Here is a 25,865-nt window from a genome sequence, read left to right on the forward strand (position 1 = left end):
CTCTAATATTAAAATATTGAATGTCCACCAAAATTTACAAAAACGATTAAACAAAATAAAATAAACAATGAACAGTAGCTGCGGACATAAACAGTCTCTTCAGCATTAAATGTAAGCAATTGAAACGGTGGCATTTAGCATGCACAAGCAAAAGACTTGTGCACATTTAGTGGCCTGGAAATGAAGGACAGCTGGCGGTAAAAAAGCACTTTTTACCTGCTGGAATATTTTAATGAAAACATATTATATTATAAACTATTCCATTTATTGTTTCTGCTGCTCACACCCCCTAAAACACCATCAGTTATCAGCAATTACTTGTACACCCCCTGCTAAAATTGAAACATGGAGAGTAGTAATTCATATTTTCGTTATACACGTGAAACACCACCATAAATCTCATTTTGAGTTTTGTTTCCCTTCTCCTTCATGCTTAACATGTTTCTTCATCTCCATAGCCACCCATGCTCTTGATATTTCCAGATATGCTTTCTCCTTCATGCTTAAGTTAAAGTTCTTATCCATCAACAAAATTGTTCAACATTATTTCACTTTCCTATATTGATCTGGAGATTGCAGCTTAGTTTGGTTTATAGATCTAAATTCATTTTCAACTTAAAGGTATGAACATAACTTTGTTTATCATTTTAAATGTTTTATTATGCTATGTGGTTGTTGTATAGAAGTAGTGGGTTAGTGTTGTTGGCTAATATAAGATTCTGAGATACCATAACTGAAAGAATAAATAATGAATTTTTGAGTTAGTTTTTTGTCAATGAAAGAGGGTAAGAAGACAACAATGGCTGCAACACCAAGTTTATGAGATGGTGTTGTGCATGGTCGTGCTTAAGTTACACACGACCGTGCTCAAACTCACTGGAGATTGGATGCATTTTGTTTACTATCACCATGACCATCGTGCTCAATAATGACACGGTCGTGCTTGTGGTAATGGAAGTAAATATGGTTGGTTTATGCTAGGTTTTGTGAGAAAAATTCTGAACTGCAATCTAGCACGGTCGTGCGTTTTACTGACACGGTCGTGCCAAAATTCCATGCATGAAGTTATAATCTTGAATGTTTTGGAGCACGGTCGTGCTGATTATAGACACGGTCGTGCTGGACATCCTGGAAGTAATTGTTTTTGCTTTCTACTAGTATTGCTATGTAGTGTTGTATTTGTCTGGTTCCTGCAATTTTGTTCATGTAAAGGTAGTGTGTGTTTTGGCGAATTTGTGATTGTGATTATTTAAATCCATGTATGTATGATGAACAGGAAGATGGATATTCATGAAATTCTAGAAATTTTCGAAATTCCCAATGTAAGCGACATAACTGGGGGATGCAACCTTAATGCGGAAGGTTCAGAGGTAGAGGTATGTTGATGTGATTACATTATTGTGTAAATTATTTTTGAAGTTAGCGAAAATCGTAGTGTAATTCTGATCTGAGGATTGTCAATTACTAAGTTATTTTGCAATTTTTATTGTACAGGACATGGACAATAGCTCTTGTTCGGAGAGTGATGTATGTTCCTCGGATGAAGATGTCGAAGACATGTACAGTTCGTTGTATGGGTGCAACTTTGACGATGAAACGGCGGTTGATTGCATGGCTGACCTTGACAGAATTAATTTTAAGGAAATAGGGTCGGATGAAATCATGCGGTACCATTTTCAGGATCGTTTAGTTGCATTCAAGTTTTACAATTTGTACGGTTGTGTACGTGGATTTTCCGGTAGAAAAAGCCGTGTTGTTAAGAACAGGGATGGCGATGTTGTTCAACAAACCTTTGTTTGTCATAGAGAAGGTTACAGGGTTGGAAGTAATGCTGCCGATAGGAAAAGAGAGCAGAAGGCAACTAGTAGGTGTGGTTGCATGGCAAAAATTCAAGTACACGTTGACGCTGGTAGCGGTCGATGGTACATAAAATCTGTTGACGATATTCACAATCACACCTTTTTGGATGGGAAGTATGAGGGAATGCTACCTGCACATAGGAAGATGAGCGATTATGACAAATACCAAATGAAAATGATGAGGAAAGCTGGCATTCCTACGTCACGCATCTATGGTTTTTTTGCTTCACAGGCTGGTGGATTTAAAAATCTTGGATATACAAGAAGAGACATGTACAACGAGCAATTCAAGAACAGGGAGAGGAAGAGTACAGATGCAGAGGATGCAATTGATTTCCTTAAGGGTTTGTGTAGTACGGATGATATGATGTTTTGGAGGCACACAGTTAAAGAGGATGGAACACTTCGACATTTATTTTGGTGTGATGGGGTTAGCCGTATGGACTACTCGGTGTTTGGAGATGTTTTGGCATTTGATGCTACATATCGAAAAATTAAGTACAACACACCGTTAGTTATTTTTTCCGGTGTGAACCATCATAATCAAAGTGTCATATTTGGTAGTGCGATTGTTGGTGATGAAACTGAGGACACTTACGTGTGGCTGCTGCAACAATTTCTTGAGGCAATGGGCGGGAAGGCACCTGTGTCAGTTATAACTGACGGAGATCTATCAATGAGAAATGCAATTAGAAGAGTATTTCCACATGCTCATCACCGTTTGTGTGCCTGGCACTTGGCTAGAAATGCAACGAGCAATATAAAAAATCCAAAATTTGTCCCGAAGTTCAAACGGTGTATGTTCGGTGATTTTGATATTGAAGAGTTTGAAACTATGTGGGATTTGTTGGTTGCAGAGTTTGGGTTGGAAAATAATAAGTGGATTCGTGAGCTGTATGAGAAGCGGGAGCAATGGTCAACTGCCCATATCCGTGGTAGATTTTATGCTGGTTTCAGAACAACCTCAAGGTGTGAAGGACTTCATTCTGAATTTGGAAAATATGTTACCGTCTTGTCGAATTTGGTGGATTTTTTACAGCATTTTTTGCGGTGGCTGAATTATGTTAGATACAGAGAAATTGAGGCGGATTATGCATCTTCTTTTGGTGACCCCGTTTTGCAAACTCAACATAGAAAATTAGAGAAGTCAGCTTCAAGAATATATACAAGGTCAGTGTTTAAGCAGTTTAGGCCCGTATTGGAGAGATCTAGTCGGTGCAAAGTCGAAGGTGATGTGCGCAGTGGTTCCATTTTTACCTACAATGTTTTCAAATACCCTAGGGACGATATTCATTGGATCGTGACATTTTGCCAAGAACGGTTGACATTTAAATGTTCATGCAAAAGATTCGAGACATTTGGTATTCCTTGTGAACATATCTTACATGTTCTAGTGCATTTGAACATTGTTGTACTGCCAGAATGTCTTGTGATGGAACGATGGACCAAACGTGCTAAAGATGGAATCAATGCTCAAAATGCTAATAGTTCAAGTCACCGTGATCCTGCATTTGTAACTACGTATGTGATGTTCGTTGAGCGATGTAAGAGGATGGCCAATGCCGTGTTGAAGTGTGGAGATCCTGAATATATACACAAAACCATGGAAATGATTGAAAAACACACCGAAACATTGGAATCATTAAGCAGGGGTGAAGTTGATGAATTGCCCGTGGTCGGTTCAGTGACAGAAAAAAGTTTAGGTAATCCGCAACGGCTTAAGAAAAGAGGTGGAGCAGCAGCTGCGTCTTCATCTCGTAATGTAAGTGGAAATAAAAAGCGGAGTTCGCCGAAATGTGGCATATGTGGATGTAAGGGTCACAACCGGCAGTCTTGTCGTCTACGAGAAGACTTTAATGTACAGTCACAGAATCATTCATCACATATCAATGATGATCAAGGGTATGCTGAAGACTCGGAAGATTGGAACACACCCATGGTAAGTGTGAAGCCGTTATTATCTAATGTTTGAAGTTTCTACTGTTTAAAATTTAAACGGTGATATTAGCGTCAACATTGTAAGTAATTTATTATTGTTCGAACAACGTAGGATTTGAACTAAAATTGAAGATTGGAGGAGCACGATGAATTTTGAAGTTTGATGTTGCGTTGAAGATGTTCGCAACTGATGAACCGGAGAATGGTGTATGATGACCCTTCGACGAAGATGTTAGTGACCTGTTGTTTGTTTAAATTGATTGTTGTTTTGCGTGTATTTAGGAGTGAACTTATGCATTTTTATTAATCTGTGATATTATGATGTTGGAACCTTTCTAATTTGATGTGGATTGTTTAATATGTACACGATATCAAAGTATTTCGTGAATATTTGAAGGTTTGTGTAAAACGTTGTTCGTTGTGATGTGTCTAATTGCCTGCGCCACCTCTATTGTTAAGCAATTAGTAGTTAATATGTGTACTGGGTTATGAGCACGACCTTGGACACAAACAACACAGGCGTGCTGAAGGAAACATTTTACATTCGTACTTAGCACGGGCGTGTTTGAAAGTGACACGGTCGTGTCAATACACTATGTTCTAAGTTGATCCAGAATGGGAATAGAAGGCACGCCCGTGTGATATATTAGCACGGTCGTGCTTATGAGTACTGATGCTAATGAAATTTATAGCTGATAATCAAGCACGACCGTGTTTATATTTTGCACGGTCGTGTCATTACAATCTGGTCATTAGTTAGTAATGTGAATGTAATACACACGATCGTGTGTAAATTGGGCACGGTCGTGTCAACATACTATGTTCTAAGTTGAACCAGAATGGGAATAGAAGGCACGCCCGTGTGATAGTTTAGCACGGTCGTGCTTATGAGCACTGATGCTAATGAAATTTATAGCTGATAATCAAGCACGACCGTGTTAATTTTTGGCACGGTCGTGTCATTACAATCTGGTCATTAGTTAGTAATGTGAAAGGAATACACACGATCGTGTGTAAATTGGGCACGGTCGTGCTACATATTTTTTACAAAGTTGTCACCACAGCATGCTCAAATTGTATTTCCTTGCCACATACGTAAATAATACCACATACAATTTGGAATCATTTACAATACAACCTGAACAGAATTATAGATTATGACACCGACAAAGATTTACATATGAAGTTAAACAAACTTAACTTGAACACAATTAAGTTTTGAACAGAATTTTTGATAGTGCATGTTCAAAGAAACTTATACAAAATTCAAATAGAACCCAATATAACAGTACCAGTAGTTGATGAAAGATATGTAAACAAAAGTAGCGTTAGCAAGTTCAAAATAACCCAACATAACAGTTCCATAATAGAAGCAAGAAACTTAAATAAAAAACCAGTAGCAATCATCCAAGAAGCATAAGCAAGCAAAAAACCTATCCTCCCTACTCCGTAAGTCACGAACACAGATTCCCAACATTAGACTCCACCTGGAGGTTGGTATTCAATTTTTAGGTGCTGCATCATTAGGTTGAGCATATGTTGTTGCGTTTGGTTGTCCTGCCTCATCTGCTGCACCTCAGCCATCATCATTCCACGCCATTCCTGCTCCTCTTCATAATGCCTTTGATGCTCCATCCTCATCTGTTGAAGGTCGGCCCTTGTCCCTTGAACCTCAGCCTCTATCCTTGCACGCCAATCATGGTCATGTTGAACCTCCGGCAGCGGTTGGTCTTCCTCCTGGTCATCAGCATGTACGTCATCTCCATCATGCTGCTCTGCAGGAACTTCTGTACCTAAATCGGAATAAATCCAGTTTTCTACATTTGATGTGTCAGTCCTATCAGGATTTGGCAATAGAAATGAGTCATGGTTCGCAACCCTCAATTGAAATTGTTCTCTCTTCCCCCCACTCACATCCTTAATCATTTTCATTTGAATCAGTGTGTCAATATTGATTCCATTGCAACCATGAAGTGGATGTTCATCACGATACAATTTAATATTTAACGTCTTGGCCATGAACTCTATCGGTCCCCCCACCACAATCTTACCACTGTCCTGTGTCGCAACAGACGCCATATGGCTTAAAAGATAGTAACCTGTGTTTACTTGTTGCTTGTTGACCATAGCCCATAATATGAATAGTTCATCGGTCCTAACCGTCCCCGTTTCCTTTCGACCGAAGATGGAGCAAGCCATAACCCTGTGAATGTAGCGGAAAACAGGGTTGTGGATGGAACTAGCCTTAGCAGATTTAGGCACAAATTTCCTCATTCCAGTTATTTGATGCCAAAACTCATCAGGATCATAATTCTCAGGCCTATTGTTCGGGTTATGAGAATCGTGGATGAGTCCCGTGCTTGCGAACCCCATCCGTTCACAAAATTCAGTTAGTGACATGCTAAATTCACGGTTATCCAGGCTAAATGACACATTGTTGTGTTGTGGGTCATCAACATTATCTTTATCTTTTCTAAAACACAATGTACTAAGGAATTCTAGGGTAAGGTATACCTTTGTGGAGTATGAATGTCCTATAAATTTCCCCCATCCTATGTTACCAACCAGATCCCTAACATTTTCTCTCATACCTAAATCATCTAGAGTAGTTTTATCGGGATACCTGCTCATTAAGAGACCTCTTCCAGCAAGTATGTCGAACCTCTCCCTTTCCTCTGCTTTCTTTAGGATAATTCCAAGTGCATAAGGCTTACCCTTCTTTTCCTTGCCATCACCAGAGCCAGCATCAGTAGCAACTTCCTTTCCCTTGCCATCAGTAGCAACTTCCTTTCCCTTTTTCTTCTTAGCATGAGAAGTACCATCATCAGCAACCTTTTTCTTCTTGGCATGAGAAGAGCCATCATCAGCAACCTTTTTCTTCTTTACTTTAGATGAACCATGATCATCATCATATGAAGCATCATCAACAGCATCATCAACAACATCATCCTTTCTCTTTTTTGTCATTTTTGAATTTCACAAAAGGAAGAAAAATTGGGTTTTGGGATACAAGTTTGGTTTTTAAGATTGATTTTGGTAGGGAAAGGTTGAATTGATGTTGGGTTTATAGATTGGGTATGAGGATTTGTCTTTGATTGATGTTTAAACTTTAATTTGGTTGGTTTTAATTTAGGTTTGGAGGGTACACGAATTTGGACATTTGTTTGAAGATTGGATGATTTTTTATTGTGGTTTGGATTGAATGTGTTATACTTGTTGCTTGTTGTTGTTTTTGTTAAGATTTGGTGAAGTTAGCAGTTGTTTATATGGAGGTTGGGTTGGAAGAGAAGTTGATGGAGGTTAATGGAGGTTTAGGTTTTGGATGGAAGTTGAATGAGTGTGGTGAGAATGAGGAACGGTTACCAAAGACAATATTGATATATAAGTCTGCGAAACGCACACGACCGTGTTGTAAAATGACACGGTCGTGCGTATAGAATCTGGTAAGAACTAAAAAACCAAATAGATTTTCGAGCACGACCGTGCTGTATATTGACACGGTCGTGCGTACTTGTTCTGGTAAAACATAAAACCAGTCATTTCCAAGCACGACCGTGTGTAAAAATGACACGGTCGTGTTTACACGTATAAAATGGAAAAAAAAATGTTCATACAAATGGAAAAAGTGGTGGCTGGGAGTCGAACCCATACCCACCACCTCGTTACTTAGGCAAGGCACACTTATAGACTCATTCATAACCATTAAGCCACATGGGCGCGCTTTCGTTATGGTATCAACTTGGGATGTATATAAACATTCGTTTTTTTGTCAACATATGAATTGCACGGTCGTGCTGTATACTAACACGGTCGTGCTGCTTGAAAATGGATGCACACCCTTTAATCCTATGCCATTTCCAAGCACGACGGTGTGTAAAAATGACACGGTCGTGTTTACACGTATAAAATGGAAAAAAAAATGTTCATACAAATGGAAAAAGTGGTGGCTGGGAGTCGAACCCATACCCACCACCTCGTTACTTAGGCAAGGCACACTTATAGACTCATTCATAACCATTAAGCCACATGGGCGCGCTTTCGTTATGGTATCAACTTGGGATGTATATAAACATTCGTTTTTTTGTCAACATATGAATTGCACGGTCGTGCTGTATACTAACACGGTCGTGCTGCTTGAAAATGGATGCACACCCTTTAATCCTATGCCATTTCCAAGCACTATAATAGCTATATATATATTTATTTATTCTGGATTTGATTGCAATAGGTATAGATTACAGTCTATTAACGATTTGATGGCACATACCTTTGCTTTTGAATACTTTCCTACACCATGCATATGTCTGTCAACTGCCATGGCAGAGATTCCATAAAGTGGATGCTCCCTCACTCAATCTTTAATTGTTTTATACATGGTTTTGAACTAAATTTCAATTGTCTTACACTATAAATACATTCACATTGTTACACTTGAGTATACCACTACTCAACTCTTTCTTCATTTCCTTAAAAAAAATACAACTCTTCCACTATGGCTCTCACCCATACACACAATCATATACATGTTATGATTCCAGATTCCCCAGAGGCATTTTTTGGTGCTGTCAAATTATCGTTTATGGTCTATTTCTCTACCCCTATTTTATCAACATTGAAACATTTATTTCGGCTTCATCTATTACATTCTTCCTTATATTTTAGTATGTAATATTTTTGTTATATTACAATTTTTTCAGGCACGTGTTGAAGTTGATCCGGGTTTTGTCGAGGCATACACTAATGATTTTGATGACGCCTGGAACGTTGTCACACCTTATGGAAATATCGTAACACTTGAGTTAACAAAAAACTTCTTTAATCCAACTATAACCAATGGTTGGAACACACTGCAACAATACCACAATTTCCCAACCAACGTGGTTGTAAAGTTTGCTTACTATGGAATGAATATATTCAAAGTCCACGAATTTCGTCAAGTCAATATCTTCAACCAACTGCCTGCCTTTCACAGTAGAAGTTTGAAGCGAAATGAAATCAAGTTTTTTGATATTCAATTACGGGAGGGTCTAACAATGAGAAACAAGTTGGTAAAGTCAACTATACTTACTTTAAAATATTTATTATTGGTAATTATTATTACATATTCTTTTAATAATATATTAATGAGTTTATTTTTAATGTCCTTATGCAGAAGTTACCTTCGGACTTTAGTCAATACATCGAACATAATGTATGTCGAACTTTAATGTTATGTGGAGATAACGGAGATCATCAGCTTTTTAATATCGTTTCAAACAGTGACGGAAACTACACTCCAAACTGCATAGCAAAAATCGGACCAAAGTGGAATAGATTTTGCCGAAATAATAATTTTCAAAGTGGTACAACGATTAGATTTAAGTTTATCCAGAATAATTATGATGTATGCCATGTGTTTATTTTAGGCTAGTTTATAATTATCGTTTTATCATTTTCAATATGTAACAACCACCGTATAATTATGATGTATGAGACGTTTTTATTTTAAGGTAGTTTATAATTATCGTTTTATCATTTTCAATATGTAACAACCAATGAAACTAAAAAAATTAATGTTAATAAAAAAAAAAGGTGGAGGCTGGGACAATCATAACCCTTGAGCCACATGGGGCGCGTTCGTTAAGTTAACAACTTCATATGTATATAATTATTAGTTCTTTAAAACACTTGGACCGGCACGGTCGTGTTGTAAACAAACACGGTCGTGCTTCTTTAAACTGGATGCACCTTATAATATATGCCATTTTTCGAGCACGGCCGTGTGTAAATATGACACGGTCGTGTTTAAACGTACTGGAACTAAACAACTGAATGTTAATAAAAAAGAATGCTGTGAATGGCACGGTCGTGTTGTATACTAACACGGTCGTGCTTAAACGTTCTGTTCAACATTTAACAACCTACATATTCTTTAACACGGCCATGCGTTACAATTGCACGATCGTGCTAATGGTTCTGTATAGAATCAACTTTTCATACACAATTGCATGGACATTATAGCATAGCTAAAAGCGAAATAACATAATTAAGGTCTACCAAATTCATGATAAACCAAGGATAAAATGTGTTCATCAACAATCATTACAAGTAGATAGTCAACAGTCAGCGGTACGTACCAACAAAATATATGGGCTCCATAATCAAAACATATTAATAATATTCAAAGTTCGGATAAAACCATAAGCGATAATGATATTTCAGCTTCCGATCAAACCACTACTTCACTGCAATAATGGTTTGTTAGGAACCTAACGACAACACTAATCGTCGTCTATATGGATGGGTTTATTAGCCGGGCTATCTATGGTCTTCAAATATGCATCAGTCTTTTCCAAAACCTCAAGGCGTAAAATGTTGTGGTCCCCAATGAGCAAGTCAGCTGCAATCTTCATCCTTACCGCCTTCTCATTCAGCTACATATGATAAAATGGAGTAATTAATCAACAGTAAAAATGGAAAACGAACATTAACTTTACTGTAAACTAAAGGATGCCGTCAATGTATCAACCTATAATGTATTAGTACTTACCGGGTGAATCAAACAGTTCGGGTGGAATAGGTGTTCCATGTTCATCCAGTGAATCACCCATACCCCTGAATTGTCCCTGTATGGACAACAACTTAAGTTATCTCTACAATCATATGGCGACCCTATCCAAGATGATTCATAAATATATAACAATTATAGTTCATTACCAGCTGGGAGGATTGGGCATTCCTAGAGTAGCCTCAACAATTTTGTTGTACTGAAAACCAATGGACTTATTGCGAAAGACATTGCTATGTCCACTGATGACATTCTGTCATTACGTAATATTAGGGACTTATTGTGACATTTTGATAGAGTTCTTATGCAATTTCTACTGTTCTGGAGTGCAAAAAGCTTAAATGTTGAAGTCTGTTCGAAGGAAATCGCGCCACGCCAATTTCAAGCCGTGCTGCGATTTTAGAAGAAAAATTACATCCTCCCTGTTTGAGGGAAATCGCGGCACGCCAATTAACAAGGCGCGGCGCGATTTTGATGGGTCAGGCCCATGACTTCTATAAATACTGCACTCAATCTGAAGAACAGGGGTTACGATTTTGGAGAACGAAAGTGCGATTTTAACACCCAGAAGGCTGCAGCGGAGAGGATTTCATCATCTCTAACCCAGTTTATGTATGTTTTAATTCTTTCATTGATTATGCTATTTGTAAACTCAATTATGAGTAGCTAAATCTCTTAGAGATTAGGTCGGAGATGAACCTATGTAACCCTAATTGATCATATGTTGCTGTGAAACTCTATTACTTATTAATGATATTCTAGTTTTCATTCAATTCAATTGTTCTTACTGCTTTTTATATCCTGATCAAATATAAACATGATTTTGTGAGATCGAATGACTACTGACCATAGCTTTCGACTTAGACCTAATTGAATTGTTCTAATAAACATGGTTAGTCTAGGAATGGATAATCGTTTGTTAGTGATATTAGGTTAACGTGCTTAAACCTTTGATGATTATTAGACCACCTAAGGAATTAGGGGCTGTAGTTTAAAAAGAGGGTCCTAACTCAAGGGATTGATTAGGGCTAATTTGTTAACTATCGTGAAACTAGAGAATCATTAGTAATAATAGGTGCAGTAACCAATTAGGGGAAACATAGAGGATTCGAAGACCTGATCTCATCTCTCTCCTATTTTCTTAATCAAATCTTTACTATTTTATTTGATTTCTTAAAATCAAACCAAATCTACTGCCTAGTGGCAAAACAAAATAAACTTTTATACATCCTACTTTTATAACGAAATTGAATCATTGAAGTTAAAAACAGTCCTCGTGGGATCGATATTTTTACTACTTCGATAGTATTTGGTGCACTTGCCAGAGATCTATCAAGTTTTTGGCGCCGTTGCCGGGGACTGTTGAATTATTTCAACAAGGCAATTACGTTATAATTTAGGGTTTTTGCAATTTAATTTTCTGTTTTTTTTTATTTTTATTTTTCTGTTTTCATATTCACTTGATTACTTTGCGTTGTGCAGTGCTACTAAGGTATTTTGCTGTTTATGCGAGGTAAACAGAGCTCTGACGACTTAGAGTACGATCCGGAGATTGAAAGAACTGCTAGAGCACTTCGGAAAGCTGTCCGATCGCAAAGGTTAGCTCAATCCGTTCCACCGGGTGTTCGAGAACAAGTACCGGAGCAACTCTCAAGTGAATCTGAAACAATCTCTTCTCCTAAATCTGCAACGATGGAAGGAGAAGGAGTTGTACCACCAAGACCTAAGCTTGGAGACTACGGGTTAGCCACTCATCGCGGTCAACTGACCCACACTTTTCAACCAGCTAACCCCGTAGCGTTCGACATCAAGACAACTGTCCTCAATGGTTTGAGGGACAAGCAATTCGATGGGACTGAAGCTATGAGTCCTCATGAACACTTGAGCCGTTTTGCTGAAACCTGTGAGTTTTGTGTGCAACCAGCCACCGTGACTGAAGCACAAAAGAAGTTAAGGCTGTTTCCTTTCACCTTGACGGGAAGAGCAAAAGATTGGTTGCTAACAATTCCAAACGGGACTGTCCAAACATGGGAAGAGTTAGAGCTGAAGTTCTTGGAGAAATACTTCCCTATGTCTAAGTATTGGGACAAGAAGATGGAGATCTCTAACTTCAAGCAAGGAGAAGGTGAATCATTGTATGATGCTTGGGAGCGATTCAATTTGCTTCTCAAGAGATGCCCTAATCATGAGTTCACCGAGAAGCAATACCTCCAAATCTTCACTGAGGGGGTAACACCAAACACTCGAATGTTCTTAGATGCTTCCGCGGGAGGTAGTCTCAAAAGTAAAACTGATCATGAAGTTCAAGCTCTAATTGAAAACATGGCTGGCAATGAGTATCGTGATCAAGCTAAAAAGAAAGAAAGAGGAGTGTTTGGGGTGAGTGAACAAACTGCTATCCTTGCCAACCAAGCAGCAATGAACAAACAGATCGAAGCTCTAACTAAGGAGTTTCAAGGCTTCACTTTGGCTCAAAAGCAACAACAAGTAGCTGCAATCAAGTGTGACTTATGTGGTGAAGAACATCCCAACGGTGAATGTGTTCCGGAAGGATCAAGTGAAGAAGCTAACTTCATGGGAGGATATCAAAGGCAGAATCAATACTACAATTCAGGCATTAATAAGCATCCAAATCTAAGCTACTCAAATAACAATGCTTTGAACTCTCAGATGCTCACTCCTCCTCAACAACAACAAAGGAAGCCATCAGCTCTTGAGGAAACTATGATGAACTTCATGAAGATGACTCAAGGCAACTTTGAAGAGATGAAGAAGAGTCAAGAAGCTGAAAGAAAGAACAATGAAGCTTCTAGGAAGATGCTTGAAACTCAACTGGGGCAATTAGCTAAGCAGTTGGCTGAACAAAACAAAGGCGGATTCTCAGGTAACACTAAAGATAACCCTAAGAATGAGTCTTGTAATGCTATTGAATTGAGGAGCAAAAAGGTTTTGACACCTTTAGTTCCAAAAGCTCCAAAGAAGGTTGATGAAGTGGTTGAGGTGGAGGAGAATGATGTAGTTGAAAAAAATGATCATGGAGTAGTTGAAAACGAAAGGAAGAAAAAAATAGAGGGAGAAAAAAATGAGAAATTAATTGATGAAGATTCAATCTTGAGGAAGTCGAAGAGTCAAATTTTGAAAGATGGAGACAAACCACAAGTTATTCCATCATATGTGAAGCTTCCATACCCTCACCTTTCAAAGAAGAAAGAAAAGGATGAAGGTCAATTCAAGAAGTTCATGCAACTTTTCTCACAACTTCAGGTGAACATTCCTTTCGGCGATGCTCTTGATCAAATGCCGTTGTATGCTAAGTTCATGAAAGACTTGTTGACTAAACGAAGGAAGCCTAAGGATGATGAGAACATAGCACTTTCTGAGAATTGTAGTGCTATTCTTCAAAAGAAGCTGCCACCCAAGCTGAAGGATCCTGGTGCTTTTACTATCCCTTGTTCAATTGGACCGGTAGACATTGGAAGAGCTTTATGTGACTTGGGAGCAAGTATAAATCTGATGCCACTTTCAATGATGAAGAAGCTTAAGTGTGGGGAACCAAAACCAACAAGAATGACCATTACTTTAGCTGATCGGTCAATCTCTTACCCTTTCGGTATACTTGAAGATGTGCTAGTCAAGGTTAATGACTTGGTGTTCCCAGCAGACTTTGTGGTCCTAGACATGGCTGAAGATGAAGACATGCCACTCATTCTAGGAAGACCTTTCCTTGCAACTGGTCGTGCTTTGATTGATGTTGAACGTGGAGAGCTAATGTTGAGGTTCCATAAGGAGCAAGTAGTCTTCAATATCTTTGAGGCAATGAAGCACCAAGATGAGAATCCCAAGTGTTACCGGATTGACGTTGTGGAAGAAACAGTCGAAGATAAAACCCTTGAATCTCTACCTATTCAATCTAAGGAGGTGGAAAGTGTGGAATCTATAGACAGACAAGAAGTGATTGAAGATGTTGGAAAGATAGAGGGTGTTAAGCAACTGGAAGTAAGCAAAGAACAGATGCACCAACAATCATCAGGAGACATCCGTGACAACAAGTATGGGGGATTGGCAACTGGTAAAAATGAAATAAAGACTACTACCACTGGTCCAAGTGGTAAATTGGCTTATAGAAGGATTCCCTGTGGGATGCGTAATGGGCCGGCTGCTTTTCGATGGTGTATGCATTCAACTCTCTCTGATACTTTGGAAAGAATTAGGAGGTACTGTGACGAAGGGATGGCAAGAAACAAGCCTGTTGATGAAGCTATAGACATCAAGAAGTCTGGTGCACAAGGAACTTTCAAGGGTAAGGAACAAAAGCTGAAACGGTACCGTGAAGGAGGACTCCCAAACAATGAAGAGGGAGCCACATCAACTAATCCTTAGGGATGGTCATCAGTCAAGCTAGTGACGATAAAGAAGCGCTGAGTGGGAGGCAACCCACTAGATTTACTTTGTTTTTCAATACATTCAGTTTTTATTTTCTTTTTAATGTCAAAGTCCATTGAACTTATTTCCCTATTGTAATTACTCCTGCACTTGTTTATTATTAATGAATTTGTTTTGTTTCATGTGACCTATTCCAGTTTAGTAACAGTTGTTTGATGAAACGATATTCCAAAAAGTTCTAAAGGAGGGGTGACTTGATTCAAAGGCGAAGTGTACGGCGTTGCTAGGTAGTCACATACTCCCAGAAATCTCAGCCATAAGGTTCATTGCCAAATCTTGTTTTTCAATTTACTTATATTTAGATTAGTTTTCCATGCAACTACATTTCTAGAACTTGCATTGTTTCTCTATTATTGATTGGTCTTTGTCAATTACACACTGAGGCAAAAGTGCTTGGTCCTGTGAGCCTTTTTGAAGCCTACCCTGTTTTAATTTGTTGAATTTATCCTTTCTTAACCAATTGTGAGCCGGTAGGATTAGAACTTTTTGTTCGGTGACAAACTACATTACAAGCCTAGAGACTTTTAGGACTTGTCCCTTAATGAATTTCTGAGTTAAGGCATTGTAGAATGTTGCTAAAGATTAAGTTTGGGGTTGCTATTGGAATTTGCAACCAACTAAGTTTGGGGTGGGGGTACTAGAGAATAAGAGAACAAAAAAATGAAAGAAATATGAAATTGTCATGCAATATATACACAAAAATGGTGTATCAAAAAAAAAAAAAAAAAAAAAGAAATTGAATGATGAAAAAGGGACAAAACATTTAAAATCCGAGTAACTTCAAACTCGATTGTCCCTAAATGTTAAAAGTATTCTCTAGTACCTTTGCATTGATTGTATTCCCACAAGGTGAATGAATGAAGGAATGAATTTTGTGCTTTAACTTCCGTAGGAATGCCTAACTCAAATTTTGTGTAGCCTACTTATCCAAATATATCCCACCTTTCACCTAAGCCCCGTTATAACCCTAAAGACCTCAAAAGTGTGTAATGATATTGACTTTGATTGATGTTTAGAAACTTTTCAAGCATATGGTAATATGTAGACCTGCATGTCGACTGGTAGAACCCTATTTCAATTTGATGCGAGGAGTTGTGAATTGGTGGATGCGAACAAGTCAAACTAGCTCATCTTTAGCTAGAAGGAGAATGAACTTTTGGGTACTATCGTTTTGTCAGGTAACTGTTATTTTACTGTCGTTTGTCACTGTTGCAAGCAAATTCCTTGAGGACAAGGAATGGTTTAAGTTTGGGGTTGTGATGACATTCTGTCATTACGTAATATTAGGGACTTATTGTGACATTTTGATAGAGTTCTTATGCAATTTCTACTGTTCTGGAGTGCAAAAAGCTTAAATGTTGAAGTCTGTTCGAAGGAAATCGCGCCACGCCAATTTCAAGCCGTGCTGCGATTTTAGAAGAAAAATTACATCCTCCCTGTTTGAGGGAAATCGCGGCACGCCAATTAACAAGGCGCGGCGCGATTTTGATGGGTCAGGCCCATGACTTCTATAAATACTGCACTCAATCTGAAGAACAGGGGTTACGATTTTGGAGAACGAAAGTGCGATTTTAACACCCAGAAGGCTGCAGCGGAGAGGATTTCATCATCTCTAACCCAGTTTATGTATGTTTTAATTCTTTCATTGATTATGCTATTTGTAAACTCAATTATGAGTAGCTAAATCTCTTAGAGATTAGGTCGGAGATGAACCTATGTAACCCTAATTGATCATATGTTGCTGTGAAACTCTATTACTTATTAATGATATTCTAGTTTTCATTCAATTCAATTGTTCTTACTGCTTTTTATATCCTGATCAAATATAAACATGATTTTGTGAGATCGAATGACTACTGACCATAGCTTTCGACTTAGACCTAATTGAATTGTTCTAATAAACATGGTTAGTCTAGGAATGGATAATCGTTTGTTAGTGATATTAGGTTAACGTGCTTAAACCTTTGATGATTATTAGACCACCTAAGGAATTAGGGGCTGTAGTTTAAAAAGAGGGTCCTAACTCAAGGGATTGATTAGGGCTAATTTGTTAACTATCGTGAAACTAGAGAATCATTAGTAATAATAGGTGCAGTAACCAATTAGGGGAAACATAGAGGATTCGAAGACCTGATCTCATCTCTCTCCTATTTTCTTAATCAAATCTTTACTATTTTATTTGATTTCTTAAAATCAAACCAAATCTACTGCCTAGTGGCAAAACAAAATAAACTTTTATACATCCTACTTTTATAACGAAATTGAATCATTGAAGTTAAAAACAGTCCTCGTGGGATCGATATTTTTACTACTTCGATAGTATTTGGTGCACTTGCCAGAGATCTATCATCCACCAGCACGTACAATGTGATACAGCAACACCCCCTATAATGAAGTTTGCATCAGCTTTTAAAGTATAAAACTCGCGGGAAGTATATATCTAAATACTTTAATAACACACTCACAATTTGTTTCACTTTCATTTGTCTGGTTGAAGAACTTATAAGTGGACAATTTGAGTCAAGCCGGTAGGTGATCATGGCTTCAACATCTACAACCATCAGGTACCATTGAAAATCTGGGGCAACCCTCAATGGAATGTAAATCTGTACAAAAATATGGTGCAATTAAAATTAGAATTATAATCGACTCCGGTTTAAAATGTATAACATTGCCTACACAACATATGCATATAATCCAATAGTGTGTTGCAGACTTACAAACTTCAAATTTGGGAAAGGAGTCATCCAATCTTTGTACTTTTCTCTTATTTGTGTGACGCTGACTCTGTCCTCCAAGTCCAACTAATTGTAAACAAAATAAAATCAAATCTATTGCATCACTACATTTTTGATTACATAACTTGTACAAAATTTGAAAAGTTAACTATAGATTTGTAAGTTCACCGCAAACGAAGGGGGTAATGTCCACACAGATTGCCTATCAACTTGGTTACGTGTGATCCTTGCAGCAGCTAATGCAATTGCCTTCGATATAAATTTAATAACAGTAGTTAATGTCAATATAATCAAATAATGTAAATTTTAAGTTGAATTGGGTTCATACCACTTCATTAATTGATTCACCAGGCGTCAGGCATTTAAGCTCAGCTCTTGTTGCCGTCAACCCCATTGTCCACACTAGTCTCTCATTTCTCAAATTACTATCAGATGCATGATGAAAAAGATAGGTGCACACTTGTGCATCTCTAACAACAAGTCTTTTCATTTCTAATGAAGTTGGGTCAGCTGTCTCCTTTCCCTGAAATGTTACAAAAAAATAAAAATAAAAATAAAAAAAATGGTATATGCATGTAACCCATGTACCCCGTTATCATATTACATGTTTAAGATAAACTTAAGTTTAATAATAATAGTATTTGTTTACCTTTGACGTTTCCCCATCCGACTTCCTTGCCCTTTTTGGTGTAGCTTCCTCCAGTTTTACCGTGACCTTCTTCTCGGATTGAGACAGTTTGGTACTTGTTTTCAACGAACCACGCATCGTTGGATTTGGTGAAGGGGTTTCTTTAAACAATTTCTTGTTTACACCATCTCCAGAGAATGTTGGAGGTGTCTTACTATTTCGTGTGTGTCTTTTGAAGTCGCTACGACTTACCAGCAAAGTTTGTTTCTCAGAGTTATAGCTCTTGGCTGGTGTATCTTCCTTCAACCAGTAATCAGGAACGAATGGTCTCTCAACAGATTTTGAAACATTCCTCTGCATTACACTTAGATCAACACTACGATCATCCATACTTTCCACTCCAGCGAACACGCTGCTGCTACACCCAAACCTCCCTCCACCGAAGTAATCTTCGTCATTTCCAGATTTAGAACTCCAATCCATGTCAGCAAGTTCCTTATCGAAACGTTCTTGTTCAGTAAGCAAGTCCGGGTCATTAGTTGGTTGCTTTTCAAAGTTAGTGGAATCATCTTTCCCTTGTGAAACTGCAATCACTTCCAGAGCTTCAACAGTGGCTTGAATGGCAAATAGAGAACCCCGTAATCCTACCACCTGATCCGTAATTCCCTGTTATACAACATAAAAATTTAGTTTCAAGCAACATTGTCGAAATAGTACCATACATGAAGATAAAAGAGGTGTACCTTTTCAACTGTGTTTTGTTTATTAGCCACTTCATACACAATTAGTTTCAAGCCTTTGATCTCTTCCATCACATCTTCTAGAGTTAATCCTTTTGGGGTAGGTGCTGGCGAATCCTTATTCGCGGCCGATTCATCAAAGTCATCTATGCTATCCATTGTATGTTGTCTACAAAAACATATGTTTTCAGATGTGTTGTTATGATGTTCAAAACACAATATGATTATCATGAACTTCGTACACCACATAACCAAAAACACATGTACAACACAGTCTATGGCCAACACGACCGTGTCCATATCTTGCACGACCGTGCCATTTAAAAGGCAGACTAGCACACTACAAGTCCAGTAGCTACTGACACGGTCGTGTCGACCATACGCACGACCGTGTACATTATGCAGCACCAAATTATAGCTTATTTGTACATTTTTTTATTAATAACATCATGGTATACATCATTCACTACTAGGAAAAAAACACATTATGATCACACAAAAGGAATAAACCCTTTATGTTAGGTGTTTGCTATTTTCATAAAGAACTTTTGTTTTTTTCCTTTCAAGTTTTAAGAACATCAAGTAGAACATCAACAAAAAGGACACTAAAAAAGGATAATGTTAAGAACATCAAGTTTTTCCCTTTCATAAAAAGTGATTTTAAGGAAACTTTGTAAGAGCTTTATCAACACACAAAATAACTTAACAAAAAGTTTATTGTACACCTACCGTAATGAAGGAGGATGTTGAAGTTCTTCAAGTTGGAAATCATTTTCTTCAGCCATTGTGTTCAGATATTTTGTTTCTCTAAGATTTTCTGATATGTTAATGTTACAATGGATAGAGAATAAAGAGAAACTTTGCTTAAACATAGACATAACTCTATGCAAAAAGCCTACCATATGATGTGTCTCACTAGCATTGGTCCATTGGTTATTAAAAAACCAATATATGTCTTATGTTGATGTGTAAAGAAAAGTGTCATTTTGGCATTTCATTTACACTGTCACGTGCAATCTAATGGCCAAAGTATGGTACTAGGTTATCAATCTAATTAGTGGGCCCATGTAGTTACATGGAGTCACCATCAACTACTTTTATATAAAAAAAAAATATTAACTTAAATTGTATTGAATATTATATTTTCTTCCCTATAAATACACTCCCTTAGTTCTCAATTTCTTACACAATTACTCTCTTCCTAACATACTAAATTTTCATTCTCAACATGTCAACTCAACCATCGGCGCCTGGACCAGTAAAGTGCAACGTCAAGTTGGAAAATGATGGTTCTGTCCACGACGCTTGGTACTTGATACCAGTCGAGACGCTATCCGAACTATTTCGCTACTTCAACGAATATTTCATGAGGTACTATGAACCAACTCGTAGGGTGAAAAAAATTTATTGCATAACACCATACTACTCGTTGGAAACTGTCCATAACGACTGGAAATTAAGCTACGATGTCAAGCATCTTGAAACCGACCGTGAGGTTGAAAACATGTTTCGATGGAGGACAAACGTAGGGGACCATTTGTATTTGTATGTTACAAGTCAATTATCCAACTAGTAGATCCCACCAATTATTGTTATCCTACTCAATGTATCGTATTTTTTTTTATGTATTTTGGCATTTGTGATGTGAACCTCATGTAATCGTTTAATTATTGTTATATTATCATGTTGTCTTTGCAAGAAGTTTTACAGAATTCAATGTTGTTTTGTTAAGCTCCATCAACAAAAATAATATTGTTTTGTTAGGTACATTTAAATCAGTTGAGGTGCAGAAATTGATATACATAATTTGTGGTCAAACATTGATGTAAATCATCATAAATAATAAAAAACCAACAAGAGTTTTTGTAAAAAAAAACAAAAAAACCAACAGAAGTCTAAATGACATAAGTAAAAAAGTACATTTAGTTTTCATACCTTTTCTTCATGTCCATGGCCACATCCTGTTAGAATTGTTACATTCCTATTTTCCTTCTTTATAACCATTATCTTAATGAAACCTTTGCCCCAATAGATGATAAGAACATTGATTTTTTCCACTACAAATGAATAAAAAAAAAATATTATGCAATATACAATGTTCTGTAAATTCATTTTATCAGAACTAGTCTAACAAAATTATGAGATTGTGCATCTAAATATAGACTTTTGTATAAAATTATTGGTCTGTAAATTAAATGTTAGTATTTAATATCCAACCAACAAATGATAAATGTTAATGGTATGGTTACACCAACCAAAGTCTGTCAAAAATATTTGATTACTACAAACCAGAAAATAGAAGAATCTCCTTCTTATCTACAATGTACTTTTTTCCTTGTACTACTACACATGGGAGACAGCTTTTTCTATGTCCAAATCACAATCCAAAACAGCTTTTTCACTATAAGGTACCCATCAAAGCTGACTTTCTGTCAACACTGTTTTGTCCATTGGATAAACCAGTGTCTCATGTACTCACTCAATTCAAATCAAAATAATTTTGGTTCCCACTTGGATTTTGGCCAATTTTTCCCTCTTTGCTTTTGGCCAAATTTCGAAATGCTTAATGTAGGGTTTAGGTGGCAATATTTTGTAATTAATAACATAGTTAAATAGGTCACTAAATAAATAAGTCACTTAATTAACAACAACAATAATATAAAAATACATCTTAATGTAGGGTCTAGGTTTCTTTGCGCACGGTCGTGCTACAATACAGCACGGTCGTGCACTAACTGACTGAGTTATACTACTACATATGAGAACGGTCGTGCACAATTATGACACGGGCGTGTTACCAAACACTGGTAACAACCTTCTTTTCAATTAAAATATACACACGACCGTGCACGATTATTGCACGACCGTGCATGAGATAATTAACTTATAAACCTAAATGGAAAAATAGCCTAAATACAAATACCATAGTAAATTTGACCTGGAGATTAAGCACGACCGTGCGTAACATGGACACGATCGTGCATCACTTCACTGGTTATTAGACACGAGCGTACTTCACAACGACACGACCGTGCTTAACATCATTGTTAGCAATATAGCTGCTTGTTCTTTATTCTCAGTGAAGATGGTCTTCAGTTTGTGATGAATGCTAGAGAACCCAGAACCAACACCAGTACAACAATTAAACATTTGATCTTACACATTGAATATTTTGCCTTCCTCAAATCTTCCTTCAATATAGACAACTCATAACAATGGTTTTTTTTGACAAAAACAATATCATCCATTAATCTCTTGTGAACATGTAGTGATTCATTCCTAACTTCTCTTTTAATTTCCAACAGTTGCTGGTTACATTCTTCAAACTGTTTTTGGAGGAATAATAATTCAATCTCAGATTGAATCTTCACATGCTGAATATCCTCCTCAATTAAATGTTTCATATCCACCAATTTAGCATCCAATTCTTTATTCAAAGCATCAAACTTCATAGCTTGATCAACTAGTACACACTCCAATTCATGTTCTAAGGTAGAATTTTTAGAACCAAAATCCGTCAACTTACTTTCCAGAACTTGGGTTGAATCCTTTTCACATCCAATTGGTTCACACCACTTGAAAAATTCACACCTTTGTTTGCTTTTGTTTTTTTTGTTGTTGTTCTTGCAAACGTAAAACAGCCGGTTTGGATTTTCATTAGTCATTGAAACCTTTATCGCTGCTATTTTGTTACAATGGCATACCTTGTTGGCATATTTAATCCAGCTCTGTCTCTCTCCCATGTTGCTTGATGAGGCCTTTGAGACATTCATGGTTGCACTGTTACAATCAAATAATATTAATAATGAGTCAATCAATAAACCTAAAAATCAAACAATCAATTATAATAATATTTACATTTCATCAACTTCCAAAACAAAGTGACAGAATTTCTGCAACTTCTTCAACTACCTTTAAACTACAATTTAACAATATTATAAGACCACATATCAAATCAAAATGAAGCAACAAATTACAAAATTGAAGCAACAAATTACAACACACGAAATTGAAGCAAAGGATAAAGTTTAAGAACCATCATCAGCAAAGTGAAATTCAACAACACAACAACTTATCTGACATATTCAACATTGAAGCAACAAATTACAAAATCAAACTAGATATCTAATTCAAAAGTAAGTCCAAAAGGAATTGAATAACAAGAGGATGGGAAAAAGTTATTACAATGGAAAACTTACAATTGTGTGGAGTTAATGTTGTCAGGAGAAGAAGAATTCGGATCTGAATGATGAGAAGAAGATGGCTTCAGTTGCTCTTGCTCACTTCAAGAAATTGAGAACAAATTTGGAATTTGGTTTAAGTGTTTTTATGGATCTTAGTAGCTCAAGGTAATGAATGCAACATATGAAAGTAATTGGATCCCCAATTATTATTTCAACCATATACCCTAAATGTTTGTTTGGTTGGTGCTTAAAGGTAGATGGAAAAAGACTTATATGATATGTTTGTTTATGAAGAGTGTTTGGTTATATATAAATAGGATAGATGTGAATTTATTTAATAGCTAACATAATTAAAATAATTAAAATAAAGCCTAACTAAACAATTTATCTTGCAACCCTAAATCTATCTTTTAAATGTGTTTCTCAGCCAAGCCAAATGTGTCAAGAGCAATTTTCAAAACACAAATCATAAATAAATAGTTACTCTCTTGTTCTTTACTCAGCTACTCAAATAGGTATGAGTAGCTAGACTTTACTATGACTGAATAGGTATGAGTAGCTAGAAAAATGATGATTTTGAAAATGAATATCAAATAAAGTCCAACCCTATTAGAAGAAACAAAATTGTGAAAATTAAAAAAAAAATATCATGGATTTTACAAAGAAGATCAAATGATAAAAGGAATTGAGGACCTTCATAGTTTCAAAAGCTTCAAATGATAAAAGGAATTGAGGTGTCTAACCTGTTAGGATAGTAGGATAATCAACATGAAAATCAAAATCATATACAATGAACTGTCGTGAGGCAAGCCTATAAGAGAAGTCAATTTCAAAACATTTTTAAGCAGACCAATTAGACAAAATATATGCTAAAACCAACCACAAAACATTTTTAAGCAGACCAATTAGACAAAATATATGCTAAAACCAACCAATTTAGGGTTTTGAGGACTTGTATAAGCTTTATGTAAGTTATGAGGTTAACTTCCTTGGAACATTACACAGATAGACTGACTTGACATGTCTAATAAACGAATCTCACTTATAACTTACTGTGATGAATTTTAAAAAGAAGATCAAATAAAATCCAACCCAAATAGAAGAAAAATAATTGTGAAAATTAGAAAAATGATGAATTTGAAAATGAATATCAAATAAACTCCATTCCTAATAGAACAAACAAAATTGTGGAAATTTAAAAAAAATGATGAATTTGAAAAGGAAGATAAAATAAAGTCAAACCTTAGTAAAAGGAACAAAATTGTGAAAATTAGAAAAATTATGATTTTGAAAAGGAAGAACAAATAAATTCCAACCCTAGTAGAAAGACCACAAAACGAGTGATGAAACTCACAACTCTTACCCTAATGACAATATTCTTTGACCTAAAGTACTACAAAGACCTCAAAACGAGTGATGAAACTCAAGATTCTTACTCTAACTGAAAGAATCTTAGAGTCAAAGTAGTTGGATGAACGTTCAGGGACTAACCAAACTTTTTATCGACTAACCAATCTCACAACTCCAACCCTAATGACAATATTCTTTGATATACTACAACTTAACTTCAATTGCCTTGTACTATAAATACATTCACATTGTTACATTTGAGTATACCACTACTCAACTCTTTCTTCCTTTCCTTAAAAAAAAAAAAAAAACCAACTATTCCACTATGGCTCTCACCCATACACACAATCACATACAAGTTATGATTCCAGATTCCCCAGAGACATTTTTTGGTGCAGTCAAATTATCGTTTAAGGTACATTTCTCTACCCCTAATTTAACAACATCCAAAATTTATTTCGGCTTCAGCTGTTATCTTCTTCCTTATATTTTAGTATCTAAAATTTTTGTTATATTTTTATTTTTTCAGGCACGCGTTGAATGTAATTTTTGTTATATTTTTATTTTTATTTTTATTTTAATGCCACGTTTTAATGTAATTTTGATGTATGTCATGTTTTTATTTTAATATGTAACAGCCACCATCAATTTTACCATCAATTTTACCCAATATATCATAATCAAGCTTATATGATATGTTTGTTTATGAAGAGTGCTTGGTTATATATAAATAGGATAGATGTAAATTTATTTAATAGCTAAAATAATTAAAATAATTAAAATAAAGCCTAACTAAACAATTTATCTTGCAACCCTAAACCTGTCTTTTAAATGTGTTTATCAGCCAAGCCAAATGTGTCAATAGCAATTTTCAAAACACGAATCATAAATAAATAGTTGCTCTCTTGTTCTTTACTCAGCTACTCAAATAGGTATGAGTAGGTAGACTTTACTATGACTGAATAGGTATGAGTAGCTATACTTTACTATGACATAATATGTATGAGTAGCTAGACTTTACTATGAGATTTACTTTTCCCACCGTACTGCCTTATCGCATGCCTTGTATGTTTTACCAAAATACCATTTAACCGGACTAGTTCAAATATGTCATCAAAACCGATCAAACTAGAAACTCTTACCATAACTAGAAGAAACTTCGAGTCAAAGTACTTGGATGAAGAAACAAAATTGTGAAAATTAAAAAAAAAAATATGATGAATTTTAAAAAGAAGATCAAATAAAGTCCAACCCAAATAGAAGAAAAATAATTGTGAAAATTAGAAAAATGATGATTTTGAAAATGAATATCAAATAAAGTCCAACCCTAGTAGAAAGACCACAAAACGAGTGATGAAACTCACAACTCCAACCCTAATGACAATATTCTTTGACCTAAACTACTACAAAGACCTCAAAATGGGTGATGAATCTTGTA

General features: G+C 36.3%; 2 protein-coding genes, 1 long non-coding RNA gene and 1 other non-coding gene across 4 annotated transcripts; 1 reads left to right on the plus strand and 3 right to left on the minus strand.

Moving 5' to 3' along the window:
- The first annotated feature begins 1,501 nt into the window (after positions 1-1,501).
- LOC146911874 (protein FAR1-RELATED SEQUENCE 5-like) lies at positions 1,502-4,221 on the plus strand. The gene is made up of 2 exons (XM_085718241.1): positions 1,502-3,798; positions 3,910-4,221. The coding sequence occupies exons 1-2, from the start codon at positions 1,558-1,560 to the stop codon at positions 3,919-3,921; spliced, it is 2,253 nt and encodes a 750-aa protein (XP_085574367.1). The 5' UTR covers positions 1,502-1,557; the 3' UTR covers positions 3,922-4,221.
- Positions 4,222-9,800: 5,579 nt separating this feature from the next.
- On the minus strand, positions 9,801-10,581 carry LOC146911875 (uncharacterized). The gene is made up of 3 exons (XR_015014646.1): positions 10,494-10,581; positions 10,327-10,402; positions 9,801-10,210 (listed from the first exon to the last, which is right to left on the minus strand). It is a non-coding gene; the product is annotated as an uncharacterized LOC146911875 (long non-coding RNA).
- A 1,848-nt stretch (positions 10,582-12,429) lies between these two features.
- On the minus strand, positions 12,430-12,536 carry LOC146911876 (small nucleolar RNA R71). The gene has a single exon (XR_015017178.1). It is a non-coding gene; the product is annotated as a small nucleolar RNA R71 (small nucleolar RNA).
- Positions 12,537-17,133: 4,597 nt separating this feature from the next.
- Positions 17,134-24,815, minus strand: LOC146911877 (uncharacterized). Its single transcript, XM_085717903.1, has 12 exons — positions 23,821-24,815; positions 23,093-23,176; positions 21,832-22,673; positions 20,829-20,950; positions 19,623-19,700; positions 18,897-19,062; positions 18,175-18,819; positions 17,854-18,048; positions 17,694-17,774; positions 17,508-17,591; positions 17,253-17,393; positions 17,134-17,172 (listed from the first exon to the last, which is right to left on the minus strand). The coding sequence occupies exons 4-12, from the start codon at positions 20,843-20,845 to the stop codon at positions 17,134-17,136; spliced, it is 1,446 nt and encodes a 481-aa protein (XP_085574029.1). The 5' UTR covers positions 20,846-20,950; positions 21,832-22,673; positions 23,093-23,176; positions 23,821-24,815.
- Positions 24,816-25,865: the final 1,050 nt, after the last annotated feature.

This window comes from Medicago sativa, chromosome 6 (genome assembly GCF_051527215.1).
Source record: "Medicago sativa cultivar Bolivia chromosome 6, Bolivia_mono, whole genome shotgun sequence".
Taxonomy (NCBI): domain Eukaryota; kingdom Viridiplantae; phylum Streptophyta; class Magnoliopsida; order Fabales; family Fabaceae; genus Medicago; species Medicago sativa.